The following is a 14,510-nucleotide window of genomic DNA, read 5'->3' on the forward strand; positions in this document are numbered from 1 at the left end:
ACTCAAAACAAATCGACAATGAGTGGAGAAGACCTATATATTATATTATTGGTTGCTAATTACCCCTTCTCCCATGTGAGACTATTTTCACAGTACTAATTGTTTTACTAGTAGTGGAGTTACCACCTGCTGCTGCCCCGAATGGCAATGAAGAAGTATTCTTAAATTGAAGTGGATAGGAGTAAGTCTAAATTGATCAAAGAAATTGTTTTATTCCTTGATGATTTATAAAAGAAATATAAGAATCTATTTATAGAGTTACAATACTACTAGTTTCTAATTTTTATAATATATTTACTACCTTCTAATATATTTACTAGTTCCTAATATCTTACTAGTTCCTAATATTTGATACTCTTAATATCTCAATATAGGAACAATATATATGAAATATCTTAAAATATGGAAAGATATTCTAACACTCCTCCTCGAGTTGGTGTATAGATATCGCTCATGCCCAACTTGTCCACTAATTTCAAAAATATTCGACTTGAAACGGTTTTGGTAATCAGTCAATTGATCTTCAGATCGGATCTTTGGTAACTCTACAATGGTATAGTCAAACCTTTCTTTAGTAAAATATCGATCCACCTCAACATGCTTTGTACGGTTGTGTTAGATTGGATTGTGAACATTATTAAATGCTACTTTATTGTCACAATATACTTGAACTGGTCTTCCAGAATGATATCCTAAATCATCCAAGAGAAGTCTTAACCATAGCGTTTCACATATGCCATCTGTCCTACCTCTAAATTCAGGCTCTGCACTTGAACGTGCAATAACGTAATGTTTTTTTACTTCTCCACGTAACAAGATTTCCACCACGAAAGGTAAAATATCCTGCAGTTGCCTACCATTTATTTCCCCGACCCAATCTGTATCAGTATATACATCGATAGTTTGACAACTCGATGTAGACGCAGCGGAAATATAAAAACGATAAATAAAGTAAAGGAAGAACGATAAAATAACTGAATAAACTTAATAAACTATAAACTTTGATTTGGTTTTCTCTTCAATCTGAATAACAAAATAGACTAGACCTCCTTTTATAGGATAATAGACTTTCCTAGATAGACTCAAACTAGGATTCCTAAAATAATAAAATACTCAAAACATAGAAACTTCAAAATAAAAAATATCAAATTAAAGTAACTTCCTAATCCTATACTAATTAAAACTACTGTTATGGCCGAATAGGATGTGGGCACGCGTGGACGTGGGCCCACATGTCATGCGCCTGCATCACAAGGACTGGATCAATTGACATACGTGTGAGCCAGCCGAACCGATTATTTGAGTTTATAAGCTTTTCGAGTTTTAGCCGACGTTCTAAAACTTTTCTCGTATTTTCTATTCAGTCATGTGGTTAACCATGGATTCAAAATGACCTAACTGTTCCTAAGACAAGTATTGAATTACTATAATAACAACAACCCAATTCTCATTGACCTCATAACAAATTATGGAAAACCCTAAATTAGTATAAAACTAAGTAAGTTATCCACCTAAAATCATATGTTCAATAGTTCGACTATAAGTTCCTAGGATACAAGACAATTTAACCTAGAATTAGTTCAAATGAAACACAGTTACGATATCACATTCACTTAAAGATGATGTTTTTTGGTTGCCCAGATAGCGAAATAACTAGAAGAATTAGAGAGTGGTATTGATGGAACTAAAATTGAAGACTTGAAAAGGTTAGATCTGGTAAGAGATTTATAAACCTTTCAGATAGTTGGTGACCAACTTGGTAACCAATGGCTTCGATCCTCCGAGCAACTAGCTCAGGCTTGTTAGCGTAGAATCGATTGCAGTAAGCGGATCCTTCGAGCAGCTAGCTCAGAGCGAGATCTGGTTGGTTGAAACCAGATCTCGACATGGTTTCACTTTGAACCAAACTTTCAAGGTCTGGTTTCTCCGGCAAAGGGGCTCCTCCCCTTTGCCGAAGTTGTATAGAGAGAAAGAGAGATTAGAGAGGGAGGTTAGGGCAAAGCCAACGTGGGGGCTCGGGCTCCCAATTTTGAGAGCCCTTGAATTTTGGGAGCGCCGGGGCTTTTCTCAATTCCAACGTTAAGCTCCCAACAGGGGCTCCCAAATCTAAATTATGTACGTGTGTGAGATTTGTGTTTCAATTTTGAACTGTAAAATATTAATTCCAAATAAAAAATTAAATTTTATTTTATTCTGTCGCGAAAGAATTTTAAAATGATAAACAAAAAAACAGAACAAAACATTTTTTAGAGAAAAGTATTTAAAAAAGAAGTATCTAAAACAATAACAAGATTAAAAAAAAAATTAGTTTAAAAAAAAATTAAAAAAAAAAATTAAAAAAAACTAAGTGGGGTGAATCCCCTTTTTAGGGGATCCACCCCAAATATGACCGTTGGGACAACCCAACGGTCATATTTAGGGGTTGGGAGCCCCCCAGCCCGGGCTCCCAAATGGGAGCCCGGGAGCATGGGGCTCCCGGGTTGGACGGCCAACTGGCTGGGCTGGGGCTCCCAAAATTCAAATTGGGAGCCCCAGCCCATGCACGTTGGCTTTGCCCTTAGAGAGAGAGTAAGGTCTCTTCACTGTTTAGAGAGAAAAAGAGAGAGGAAGTTTTTTTAAGAGAGAGAGAGGAGAGAGGAAATTTAATTTAATTTTTTTTTTACGTTTGAAGGTCGTTGGCCGAAAAATTGACCGGCCGGCAACATTTGCCGGTGAAGAGGATGAGGTGGCGAGACGATGAGGTGGCTGAGAGAGGTGATGAGATGGAGGAGAGAGAGTTGATGACTAGTTAACGTAGTTATAACGGTAATTGGAAAAAGAAGTCATTTGAGTATTTTTGATAAAGTAGGGGGCTAGGCATGAAGCTGATCATAAAGTTGGGGGCTATTTGAGAAATAACTCTAAAAAATTTTTAGTTAGTTTTAATTTTTTTTTTTTTTTAATTCTAACAAAAACTCACACATTAATATTTAAAATATAGCCCACTAACGTGTCGGTCCTCGTATAATTCTCCAATTTTGGAAAAAGAAAATTATCTCAAACATAGTTCAAAATACGAGGTACTTTGTTGTTTATCTGGCTTTTACACAAGATCACACACGTTTTCGCCCATCCACAAAAAAACTCAATACGCGTTTCCCACATGCACAAATTTTCGGCCTGAAGAGAAGCTGGGGTTGGAGCTGAATTTTGAGGCTGAAAATTTAGGGGGGAAAGTGTTTATTTGGCCTAAGACAGGCTTGGGTCGGAGTTGCTCTTAGAGGGTAGAAAACTAAATATCCTACCACTCCAACCAAGTGTTGTTAGCCCTATAATTATGCTTATTAATAGATTCAATTAATTTGCAAAAACGACTTTTAGAAGATATACTTGTCTGGGGTTGCAACAGAGAAGGATGAGAAGAGGCGTCTAAGGTTTCAAAAGAGAAGGGTGAGAAGAGGCAAAAATATTTATGGCCGCGGCTTTGGGGAATAAAGAAAATTCTCCGGGGAATAAAGGCTAAGGTCGCATATTTATTTTTTGGGTCAAAATTTACTAAGTTGTATTTTGCCCCCTAATCTTCATCTTCCACTTACCTCAATCCCATAAATTCCGATCACCACAGATTCCGACCACTATTTTCATCTTTATCTTTCTCTTCCTCTGTCTAGAAATTATTTATGAGTTGAAGATGATGATGAAGGGGAACTTCGTCTTCCTGGAAACCGATTTAGAAACACTCAAATGAAAAAAACCCTAGCTCCCTCTTATCTTCCTCACTTTCTTATTGATTTTAGGTTTCCTACTTCTTCTTCTTTCATTAGTTTCGCCCAAAACGATTAAACCAGGAAAATTGTTGATTTTCCTTGCCCTATGAACTCCCATGTACTAGATAGATTTGTTCAACAATCAAATCAAACAAAACTTTTAGATGTTTCTACCCAATGTCAACATGTTCTTCAAGGAGTTCGTTTAACTCAATCTGAATACCTAAAAACCAAAGGGTTTCTCCTTCCTCCTTCAAATCCACGTTGGAATGCATACTAAATCATTATCAATCAATTTTCACCCATGTCATGTACTTTCTTGCTCTGGTAAATCCCTTTAGACCCTTTAAGTATGGTAACACCAAGTGTTTATTTTCTCTTGATTTATCCTCTCTACCTGGTTCAATCAAAAAGAAAAAAAGTCAATCTTATTCGGGATTTTGATTTGTAGTACTATTATTGGATTAGGGTTTTTAGAGAGAAGAAGAAGATAAACTTAGTGGAAGATGAGGATGAAGATTAGGAGGCAATATACAACTTAGTAAATTTTTGGCCTAAAAAATAAATATGCTCCCCTAGTCTTTATTCATCGGAGAATTTTCTTTATTCCCCAAAGCCGTGGCCATATTCATTAGGGTTCTGATGCATTTGTTATATATGGAGTCAAGCAGTCAAAAGTCACGTCAAAGTGACTACTTAAACCCCAAGACTAAGCCCGTGTATGATAGGGGTAACCTGGAGCGTACCATTTATAAGGCCTAAACTTCTTGCTAGTTATACCGTTATTAGGAATATGTCGGTGGGAAAGTAATAAGCATTGTGTTTATTACTTGTGATAGAAGAGTTACAGTGTTTCTGAAGCAATGATCACATATAGCTTTCCATATAAACCATAAGATAATTGAGAAATGTATTTCCTTAGATTTTATCTTATTCAAAATAGATACGATATTCGTGGATATAATGTAAAGATAGAACAAAAGGTTTTTCGCAAATTGACAGTGAACAAGAGCATGCTCTAATGTTTCAATTTCAGTACAAGTCAGGCATTCGATTTGGTTTGGTTTCCTACAACTTTACCTGTATGTTGTCGCACCGGTACAACTTCCGTACAATATTTCCAAAGAAAAAAGATATGGATAGATAACGGGATGAAGCAGACTATTTGGAGATAGAATATGAAGAAGATGACTATTGGAATATAAAATGAATAGAATATGACTTACATAAACTATAGTGACTGAACCAACTAAAATGGTTGTTTATTATGAACATTATAAGAAAAGTGACGAAGATGATGAAGCAAAATGGTTGTTGGACCAAAATGAGTTCATGCGAATGGACTGCTACTTTCTCAGATCACGAAGGCCTGGTTGGAGAAGAAGAAGACAACCTAAGGTTTGGTAAGAGAGGGTTTGATTACTTGTGTAGAACTTTTTTGGACTTTCCACTTGAATGAATCCGAAATGGATTCAATTTCAAATATATAGATTTGGAGCGACATTTATAGACCAATATCTCAGAGAATACATTTATCCATAGATAAAATGTCTTTATAGACACTTCAAAAGATTGAGTTTGTAGATAAATGGAACACATTTTAAGATGTTTGATTCATAGACAAAATATCTTGTAGATATTTTGTTATTATTGAATTTGTAGACAAAATGTCTTGTGAACATTGCAAGATATTAAGTCCATACATGATCGTGTTTAAGGGTGGGCGAACAGGGGTCCGCCCGTGGCTCCCACCACAAAAGGGCCCTATTTCCTGTAAAGGGCCAAAGTTGTTTATATATACCGTACAATACTCACAAAGACATCTAATGACTATTTGAACCACTGGTTAGGGGCGTCAACTTCCATGTGATTGACTCGGGTTCAAATCTAGTTGCCACATCTTCTAGTTAGTTGCTAACTCAATCTCTATTTTTGTTCCACTACACTCTTCTTTCGCATTTTGTTAATTTAGGTGTATCGTTCGTTTTAAAAAAAAAAAAATTAGAAATGAAAAGCTAAAGTGTTTTTTTTTAATCCAATAGTACATATATACACATGTGAACCATCTATTATTTTTATCATTTTACATTTTGTTTAATTTTTTGCTCGTAATTTGTTTTTGTACGAAAAACTCGCAATTTAATTTCGCCCAGGGCCTTCACATTCTTAGCCACGACTCCGAGTCCATAGACAAAATGTGTAGTGAATATTATTATATTATTATTATTATTGAAATACTGTTTTTACTAATATTTTAAACATATATTTTCAGACTTTAGTAGACATCCACGCGACAATTAGTGATTTATTATTAAATGTTATCATTTCTTATTGTATGAAATAATATATTTTTACTAATATTTCATATATATTTTCTGACTTTCGTAGACATCCGTGGATATGTGTACATTGATAGACAAGTGGTATAGATATTTATTATTTTATTATTATTGTCTTATAATAAGAAAAAAAATATATTTTTACTAATATTTCAAAATATATTCTTGGACTTTCGTGGACATTTGTGGATATATGTGAACATTGATAGACAACTGATTGATATTTATTATTTTACTATTTATCATATTAAATGAATTAACATATTTTTACTAATATTTTAGAACGAAAATTTTTAATCAAAAACTCCTCTAAACTGTTTGTTTTGGCGAAAAAGATCAATAATAATATATTAAAATTATTATTATCATTATTATTTACTTTTATTATCTATTTTACCAAAATATTCATAAGTGCCTTCCATACTTTTAAAAACATTCTCTCCAAAAAGTTCTCAAAAATTACACTAAAATGTCTACAAACTTCCATGAAACTAACTTCTTCTACAATATTCGTGATTTCGTGTCTGAAACAACTAATAAAAACATTGAGAGACATTTGAAGCATCTCAAATAAATAACACAAACATTGAAAGACACTTGAAGTGTCTGAAATGAATACCACATACATTTCAAGACATTTGAAATGTTTCAAACGAATAACACAGACATTTTCGAGACATTTAAAATGCCTGAAACAAACAACACAGACATTTTAAATGTCCTCAACTAATAACACGACATTAGTGGACTTTACTATGTCCTCTAATATCCACAACCACTATTCTTTAGACTTTAGGTCGGTTTTGGATGATGGGTAGACTTTAGTCCTATTTGGGTCGACGTCATTTAGAACAAGTCCAACCATGGAGGGGTTTAGGCCTAAAATCATTTTTTTTCTTATAACTAAATGAAAGGGTCCTACCTCAGAAATCAACTAGAACCATGATTAAGCTTAAGCCTAAGATTTTCGCTTGTGCAAAACAAGTGTGTGGTATTTTGTGGGGGAAAAATGACTTGTTAGGTAGTAAATAGTTTCAATATAGCTAAAAAAAAACCTAATCTTTTACTATTAACCATTTTCTATCATAATATTAAGGCTAACCAGAGGTTAGGTTTAAAATAATTTCATTAATTATTATTAAGGTAGAAATTTTAAAAGAGCTTTTTCATTATTCCCGTATTATCCTTTTGTATTTTGCTCTCTCTCTCTCTCTCTCCTTACGACTGCAACTCGATGGGAAAAACCTAGGGCATAGCTTTTCGATCGAGAAGACGATGATTTGAAGATATACTTTCTTCCTTCATTGATTCATAACTATTTAGGTCTTCATCTTCTCTTAGTTTTCTTTTTATACAAAGAATTAGGGTTTGCCGAAGTTATCTGCTTCATCTTCATCTTCACATTCGTTTCGTAAGTTCATCGTCTTCATCTTCTTTACTGTAAGTTCATCTTCTTCATCTTCTTTACTGTAAGTTTGTTTTATTTATATAATAGATTATAAATTATCTTTTTGATTTGTTTGTTGTTCATCTACTTGATGAATCTTCAGCCCTATATATGAATTGCTTTTGATTTATCTTTTGATTTGTATTATAGATTGCTTTATGTTTATTGTTTTTGATTTTTTTCATACATGGTTTGTTGGTTCTGATGATTAAGTAAATATCTATTTTCTGATGAATTTGTTGTGCAAATTGTGTTTGCACAATTGGAGTAGAGCAGCAAATGGTGTTTTCACAATTGTGTAGAACATTACTTTTGTATTTGCAGCATTCTTAACAGATTTTTGATGAATCTTCAAACCTAAATCTGAATTGTTTATTTGATGTTATTATAGATTGCTTTTTCTTGTGTTTGAATTTTGTTATGCAAATGGTATTTTCACAATTTGCATCATTGTTAACATTTTTTGTTTTTCATGGTCAGGTGATGGATTTAGTTGAGTCATCTAGTGTGTCATCTTGTTTTACTCAAGCTAGTTCTTCATCGAAGTTGTTCCAACATCCTCTCCGGTCTGAATCTTGGGGATCTGTGTTTACGGAAGTTGGTCAGAAGTTTGAAGGAGGTGCTGATCAATTTAGGTTTGCATTGAATAGGTATTCCATCAAATTTGGTTTTGAGTATAGAATGTAGAGGAACCATGCTCATCGGGTAGTAGCAGTATGTCCGGTTCAGGGTTGTGGGTGGAAGGTTCATGGTTGTTCAAGGTTTGGTATATCATCGTTATTTTATTTGAAGAAATATGTTCCTGAGCACACTTGTGGTGGAGGTTTTACTGATATAAACAAGCCAGCAGTTCATTCTACTGTTGTATCTAATTTGATAGAAAGTGAAGTAAAGGTTGATCCAAAGAAGAAAAACAAAGCTATTATTACTACTTTTCAATCAGATTATGGTATTAAAATCCCATACCATATTGCTTACAATGCAAAGAAAAAAGCACTTCATTCTGCATTTGGTGATGAGGAATCTGGATATGCTAAACTTGATTGGTATACGAAGTCCATTATGAAGTGGAATCCTGGTAGTTATGTGCAGCTACAACTTGATATAGACACTTATCAGTTTGAAAGGGTTTTTATAGCATACGAGGCTTGTATTCATGGTTTTAATTACTGCAGGCCTGTTATTTGGATTGATGGGACGCATCTTAAATCCAAATATAAGGGGACTTTGCTAATTGCTTCTGCGAAGAATGGTAATGAAGGTATGATTTCTAAGTTCATGAATTTATATAGTATGTGTTATAAATAGTTAAAAAGAATGGTAATGAAAGTATGATTTCTAAGTTCATGAATTTATGTTTTGCAAAGATAGGTGGCTTGAAACCGTTGTAGGTACTTTTTTAGGTTTCTGTATGCACACCTGATTGGGAACAATGTGTGGTATGCAAATACCTGTTTGCATGTGTTTGTTATACAAATAGTTGTTTGCATCTGTGTGTTCTGCAACCATATTTGTAAATATATGTCATGCAAACATGTTTGCATATTCAACCTCTGCATATATATGTCATGAAAACATGTTTTGGTATGGTTTTTTAAGTTGATGAACTTATATAGTTTTGTTTAACCAGTCTTCTAGTTGCAATTTATTTATTTAACTATGTTTTCTTTTCAGGATTTTTTACTATTGCTTTAGCTGTTGTTAGTGTTGAAAACAATTCAAATTAGAATTGGTTTTTGAAGAATTTGGCTCGTGTTGTTGATAGAAGTCGTACATATACTTTCTTGTCTGACCGTCACCCGAGTATTATCAAAGGAGTTGGTGATCTTTTTCCAAATGCACACCATAGTTATTGTGTGTGGCACATTAGGAACAACTTAGTTAATGCAATTGGTTATGGTTCTCAAAGAGCAGATTACATTGAGTCTTTGTTGTATCGGGCTGCTCGTGCCTTGACTAAGGATGAATTTAACATTCATTTTAAAGAGATGGAGTTAGTAGGTGGTAGACGTTTGACGGATTTCTTTAAGAATTGCCCATTTGAAAAGTGGGCAAACTCTTATTTTGTCGGTAAAAGATATGGTGAGGTTTGTTCATCCTTGTGTGAGAGTTATAATTCATGGATTAGGGAGGAAAGTGGCATGTCGATAGTTCTAATTTTAGAAACCATTCGTGTACGAATGATGGAAATGATGCAAACAAGACTTGAACTAGCTGAAAAATGGACTAGTTTGTTGTGTCCAGAGATAGATAAAATCATAAGACAAAGGCGAAAGTTCGGTTCTACATGGAAGGTTGTAAAATCATCGAAATTTGTATATGAGATCTTTTCAACACCAAGTCAGTTAGTTGATTTGAGTTCGTTCTACTGTTCGTGTTTGAAATGGCAAGTTGAATGCATACCATGTGAGCATGCTATAACAGCTATCAAGTATGATGGACGACCTATGGATAAATTTGTTGAAGAATATTTTACCACCGAAAGCTTCAAGAAAACTTATGAACACGCCATTATCCCCATTCCAAACAGTGATGAACTCAAGGAGTTTTCAGCAAATGAGATGATAATCAATCCACCATCAAATAAGAGACAACCTGGTAGGCCAAGGAGTGTGAGAATTGAGAGTGCTGGAGCAGCCAAGTTTAAGAAAAAGAGAAAATGTGGACGTTGTGGCAAGTTATCGTATCACAACAAAAGAACGTGTGCAACAATATTGAATTAAGATTAATTTTGACATTCATTTCTTTATTGTTTTTCTTTATTGTTATGTAAAGGATTATTTGACATTTGAATATGAACTTTTTTCTGGTTAACTAAATGTAATGCGAAGATAATTTGTTTGAAACTGTTGCAGGTACACTTTCTTAGATTTGTATGTAGGCACCTGATTGGAAGTGTGGTGTGCAAACACCTGTTTGCACCGTGTTTGCAAATATGCAAGCACATTCCACCTATGCAAACGTGTTTGCACATTCCACCTATGCAAACGTGTTTGCACATTCAACCTATGCAAACGTGTAGATTCCACCTATGCAAATGTGTTTGCACGTTCCACCTATGCAAATGTGTTTGCACGTTCCACCTATGCAAATGTGTTTGCACGTTCTACCTATGCAAATGTGTTTGCACGTTCCACCTACGCAAACATGTTTGCACGTTCCAGCATATGCAAACATGTTTGCACATTCAGCATATGCAAAAGAGGTTTTCAACTATTTGTAAGCATATAACGATGTGTGTACAAAAAATTTTGAGTTGTTCACATAATCATTATGTTTTTTTTCATAAATTTTGATGGGTGTTTCGTTGCCCTCGTTTTTTAAATTTAAGTTCAATATTTTTGACGGGGGTTCGGGGGCGTAGCCCCCGATTTTTTTAGAAAAATAAAGAAATTTGTTTTGCTCTAACAAATTTTATATTATTTTGGCCAACATTTATATTTTTGACGGGGGTTCGGGGGCGTAGCCCTCGATTTCTTTTAGAAAAATAAATTTGTGTTTTGCTCTAACAAATTTTATAAAAAATATATTGTTTTGGTCTTAAAACCTACCAACATTTAGTAAAAATACTAGTTTTCAATTGTCAAATAAGCAAACAATTATGCAAACATCAATATAGTTTGGAAATTATCAAATATGTAAACAATTGGTTGCATATTTCTGTATACTTGTTCTGTTCACATACATCAATCAGCATTTTCATCACTAACTGTTCCTTCAACCCAGGGTTTGTTTGTTGAATCATTCAAAATTGCAGCTGCAATTTCAGCTCTCTTCCTTGAAGCCTTCTCTGGCATTTCTTCCGGCCAGTTTGCCTTAATCAAAGGACTGTCTCCATTTTTTATAACATCAACATACAAAAGTACATACATTGCACAATCAATCCTACATTATATTATTCACTAATTAGTACTCATCATTTATATGCCAAAACAATGAAATCAAAATGATTTTTTATACTCACGAGTTGTTCTGTTTTGGGCAGTTAACTTTGGTTATCTTTGGACTTGATTTCAGTGGTTGTTTAGTTAGTCCAGCTTCATTGATCATGTCAACCAACATGACTGCGAACTTCTTTGCATCCTTCGCACTTCTCATACTTAATTTTGGAGTTTTCTTTAAGGAATCATAATGATACCATACTGCATCAACTCTATCAAAAACAACAAGATGCCAATGGCAACCTTCCTTACTCTTGTCATCAATACTTGTGTTTAATGGGAACAGGAACCAGTCACGTTTCTTCTTAAAAGCTTCTTTGAGTTTCTTAGCAAGTAGTTGTGACATGTTCCGTTGCGAAGCTTCAAATTGCATTAAAGTCTACATGTAAATTAACGTTCATCTAATTAGATAAATAATTCAAAACTAAATACAAAATATAGTTGTCTGAAATATCTTACCCATATTGTTGAGCTGAAAACTGCCATATCCTTGACTATTCCCACTCTGTATTCTAGATACCAATCAATAATTTGACTATCAACAAATTCGTTCATAATCAAACTCTCGATTTGTTCTCCACATATCAACAACTGTTTGTTTTTATCCCAAGCAATTGAACTATTAAAAAATATTCAAACAAAATCACTTATTTTGCAACCATTTGCAACACTATTTTGCAACCATATGTTTTGCATCCAATGAGTTGCAAACAACTGTTTGCAGGAAAAAAGATGCAACCAACTGTTTGCACATACAGAGTTGCAACTAATTGTTTGCAGATATATGGTTGCAACTGCAAATGCATACAATTTGCAACTCACTGTTTGCAGAAATATAGAGTTTGAATTCACTTTGTAAAACTTAAAAGTAATGTACTTACTTCTTGTCTGCCAATGCATGCATAGAGTCCTTTAATTGTTTTGAGTTCCTCTCTAGTGAACAAATTCCATATTTCAGAACTTTCCCATTTTTCGAAATCTCCACTTCCTTTCTTACTAGCTTCAATTTCTTTGTTACTAGTTTCACTTCCCTTTTTACCATCTTCAATTGCTTTCTTTTCTCCACTTCCCTTTGTTTGAACACTAATTTTCTCAATTGATGAAGCTGCTTTCTTTTCTGTACTTTCATTAGTTTGAACACTAACTTTCTCAATTGATGAACCTCTTGATTTGTTTTTAACTTTTAACTTCTTTGTCTTGACTTGATTGGCTGGTGTCACGAAGTCTGAAGTTTCATTGAACTTTCTTTTTTGATACTTAGGCGTATCAACTTCTGTGTTCAACTTAGTCATTTCATGACTAACAGTAACATTCTTCTCCATACTGATTGTATTTGACTTTGAAGCCACTTTTTCTTCAGGGCTCTTCATTTTTTATGTGTTCTCCTCAATCTCCTCATTGCACTTAGCTTCTATTGCAGTTTTTAGTTCTTCAATATCTTTATTTAGAATCATGTTTGATTCTCTTACAAAACATATTTCCTCCTCCAACTTCTCGATTTCTTCATTTTTTTTCTTCAAATCTTCCTTCAACTTCTCGATTTCTTCATTTTTTATCTTCAAATCTTTCTTTTGATCTTCACACTGAACTTCTAACTTTTGAACTTTATCTTCAAGATGTTTCAAATTAGAAACATCAATTTCATCAAGCATAGTCAATATCCCACCAGAAATTAGAAGTTCTTCACTTTCTGAAAGCGGCACAAAAAAATCTTCGGAGAACTGAAATTCAAACAATGTATTTTGCAAATTACAAAATGCATTCAACATCGCAAACAATCTATGAAAAATACATTATGTAACCCTAGTACACAAGTTAATGATTTGCAAAAGTAAACATAATATACCTGGTTAGTTGTCACATCTTCCAGAGCATCAAGAAAATCTAACTTCATGTGGTCAAGACTCCATCTAATAATGCGAGGACATCTGTCCTTCTTCTGATGTACTCTTCTATAAAGATTCGAATGTTCGCAAAACCACAACTGCATAATTTGAACACAAACATATTAGGAGGAGAAAACTATGTAAATTGCATAATGTGAATGAAGATGAACAAAAATTAATTTACCGGTAAAAGAAGAAGACATCCTGAAGCTTTGGCTGGTCTGTCGACATTCTCTTCAATCGACCTCATCATGTAATTATGTATTACAGTAGGCCATGAAATTGAGTTTATACCTTCCATTGACCTCAACAAGTTCGTGAATGATGTTTGTATAGTCGTTCCAGCTTGTGTTGCAAACAGGAAAGAGGAAGAGATATGCATGATCATCAACTTCACAAAATCTTCTGTGTTCTCGTTTTCTTCTACAAAGAAACTTTTAATTGCTGATTCTATGGTTGCTGTAGAAACTTTATACGCCTTCCCGAAATATCTACTAACAAATTCTTCATCCTTTTTTCCTTCAAATAATGAAACAAGTACACCTTCTTTTGGCATTCCTAGCAGAATAGCCACATCGTCTACCTTGAACTCTATATCTAACTCACCAAATTCAAATTTTCCCTTTTCTACGTTGTATCTTTTGACCAACTCATAGATAACTGATATTGGTCGTTCTAAATTGGCTGCTTCTATTTCTTCATCATAGAAAGCTTGAAAAAGTGAACCAAAAGGAGTTTTCGAAAGTGAATTACAGTGTTCAAATTTCATTTTACCACCTATCTTTTTCATGAACATTGTTGTTTTCCTCATTGTGTTCCTGTAGTTGTAAGTGTGATATTCTTTTTTCACAACTTTTTTACTAGCTGTTTTCATCACTTTTGAAGTATCTGATATCACAATATCTGTACTATCAGATTGCATAGGCTCGGTACTATCTGATTTCATCATCTGATTTCCTGCTATTTTAGCTTTCACCATTTTCTGCATAATCAATCAAGAGAACCAATTTTCAGCAGTAAACAAAACTGTTTTCAGAACCATTTTTGCAGTTTTTATTAATGCAAATAATGTTTGCATAACTCATTTAAAATAGTTCTAGGCAACATTGTTCAAACACTTCAGTTTTTATTAATGCAAATAGTGTTTGCAT

At 33.9% G+C, this 14,510-nt stretch overlaps 1 protein-coding gene across 1 annotated transcript; it reads left to right on the forward strand.

Moving 5' to 3' along the window:
- Positions 1-7,027: 7,027 nt before the first annotated feature.
- LOC147564526 (uncharacterized) lies at positions 7,028-10,333 on the forward strand. Its single transcript, XM_086633985.1, has 5 exons — positions 7,028-7,069; positions 8,013-8,129; positions 8,220-8,839; positions 9,163-9,193; positions 9,275-10,333. The coding sequence occupies exons 1-5, from the start codon at positions 7,028-7,030 to the stop codon at positions 10,253-10,255; spliced, it is 1,791 nt and encodes a 596-aa protein (XP_086490111.1). The 3' UTR covers positions 10,256-10,333.
- Positions 10,334-14,510: the final 4,177 nt, after the last annotated feature.

This window comes from Eschscholzia californica, unplaced genomic scaffold, assembly GCF_041429995.1.
Source record: "Eschscholzia californica isolate CP2 unplaced genomic scaffold, dmEscCali1.0.p SCAF_1, whole genome shotgun sequence".
NCBI classification, from domain to species: domain Eukaryota; kingdom Viridiplantae; phylum Streptophyta; class Magnoliopsida; order Ranunculales; family Papaveraceae; genus Eschscholzia; species Eschscholzia californica.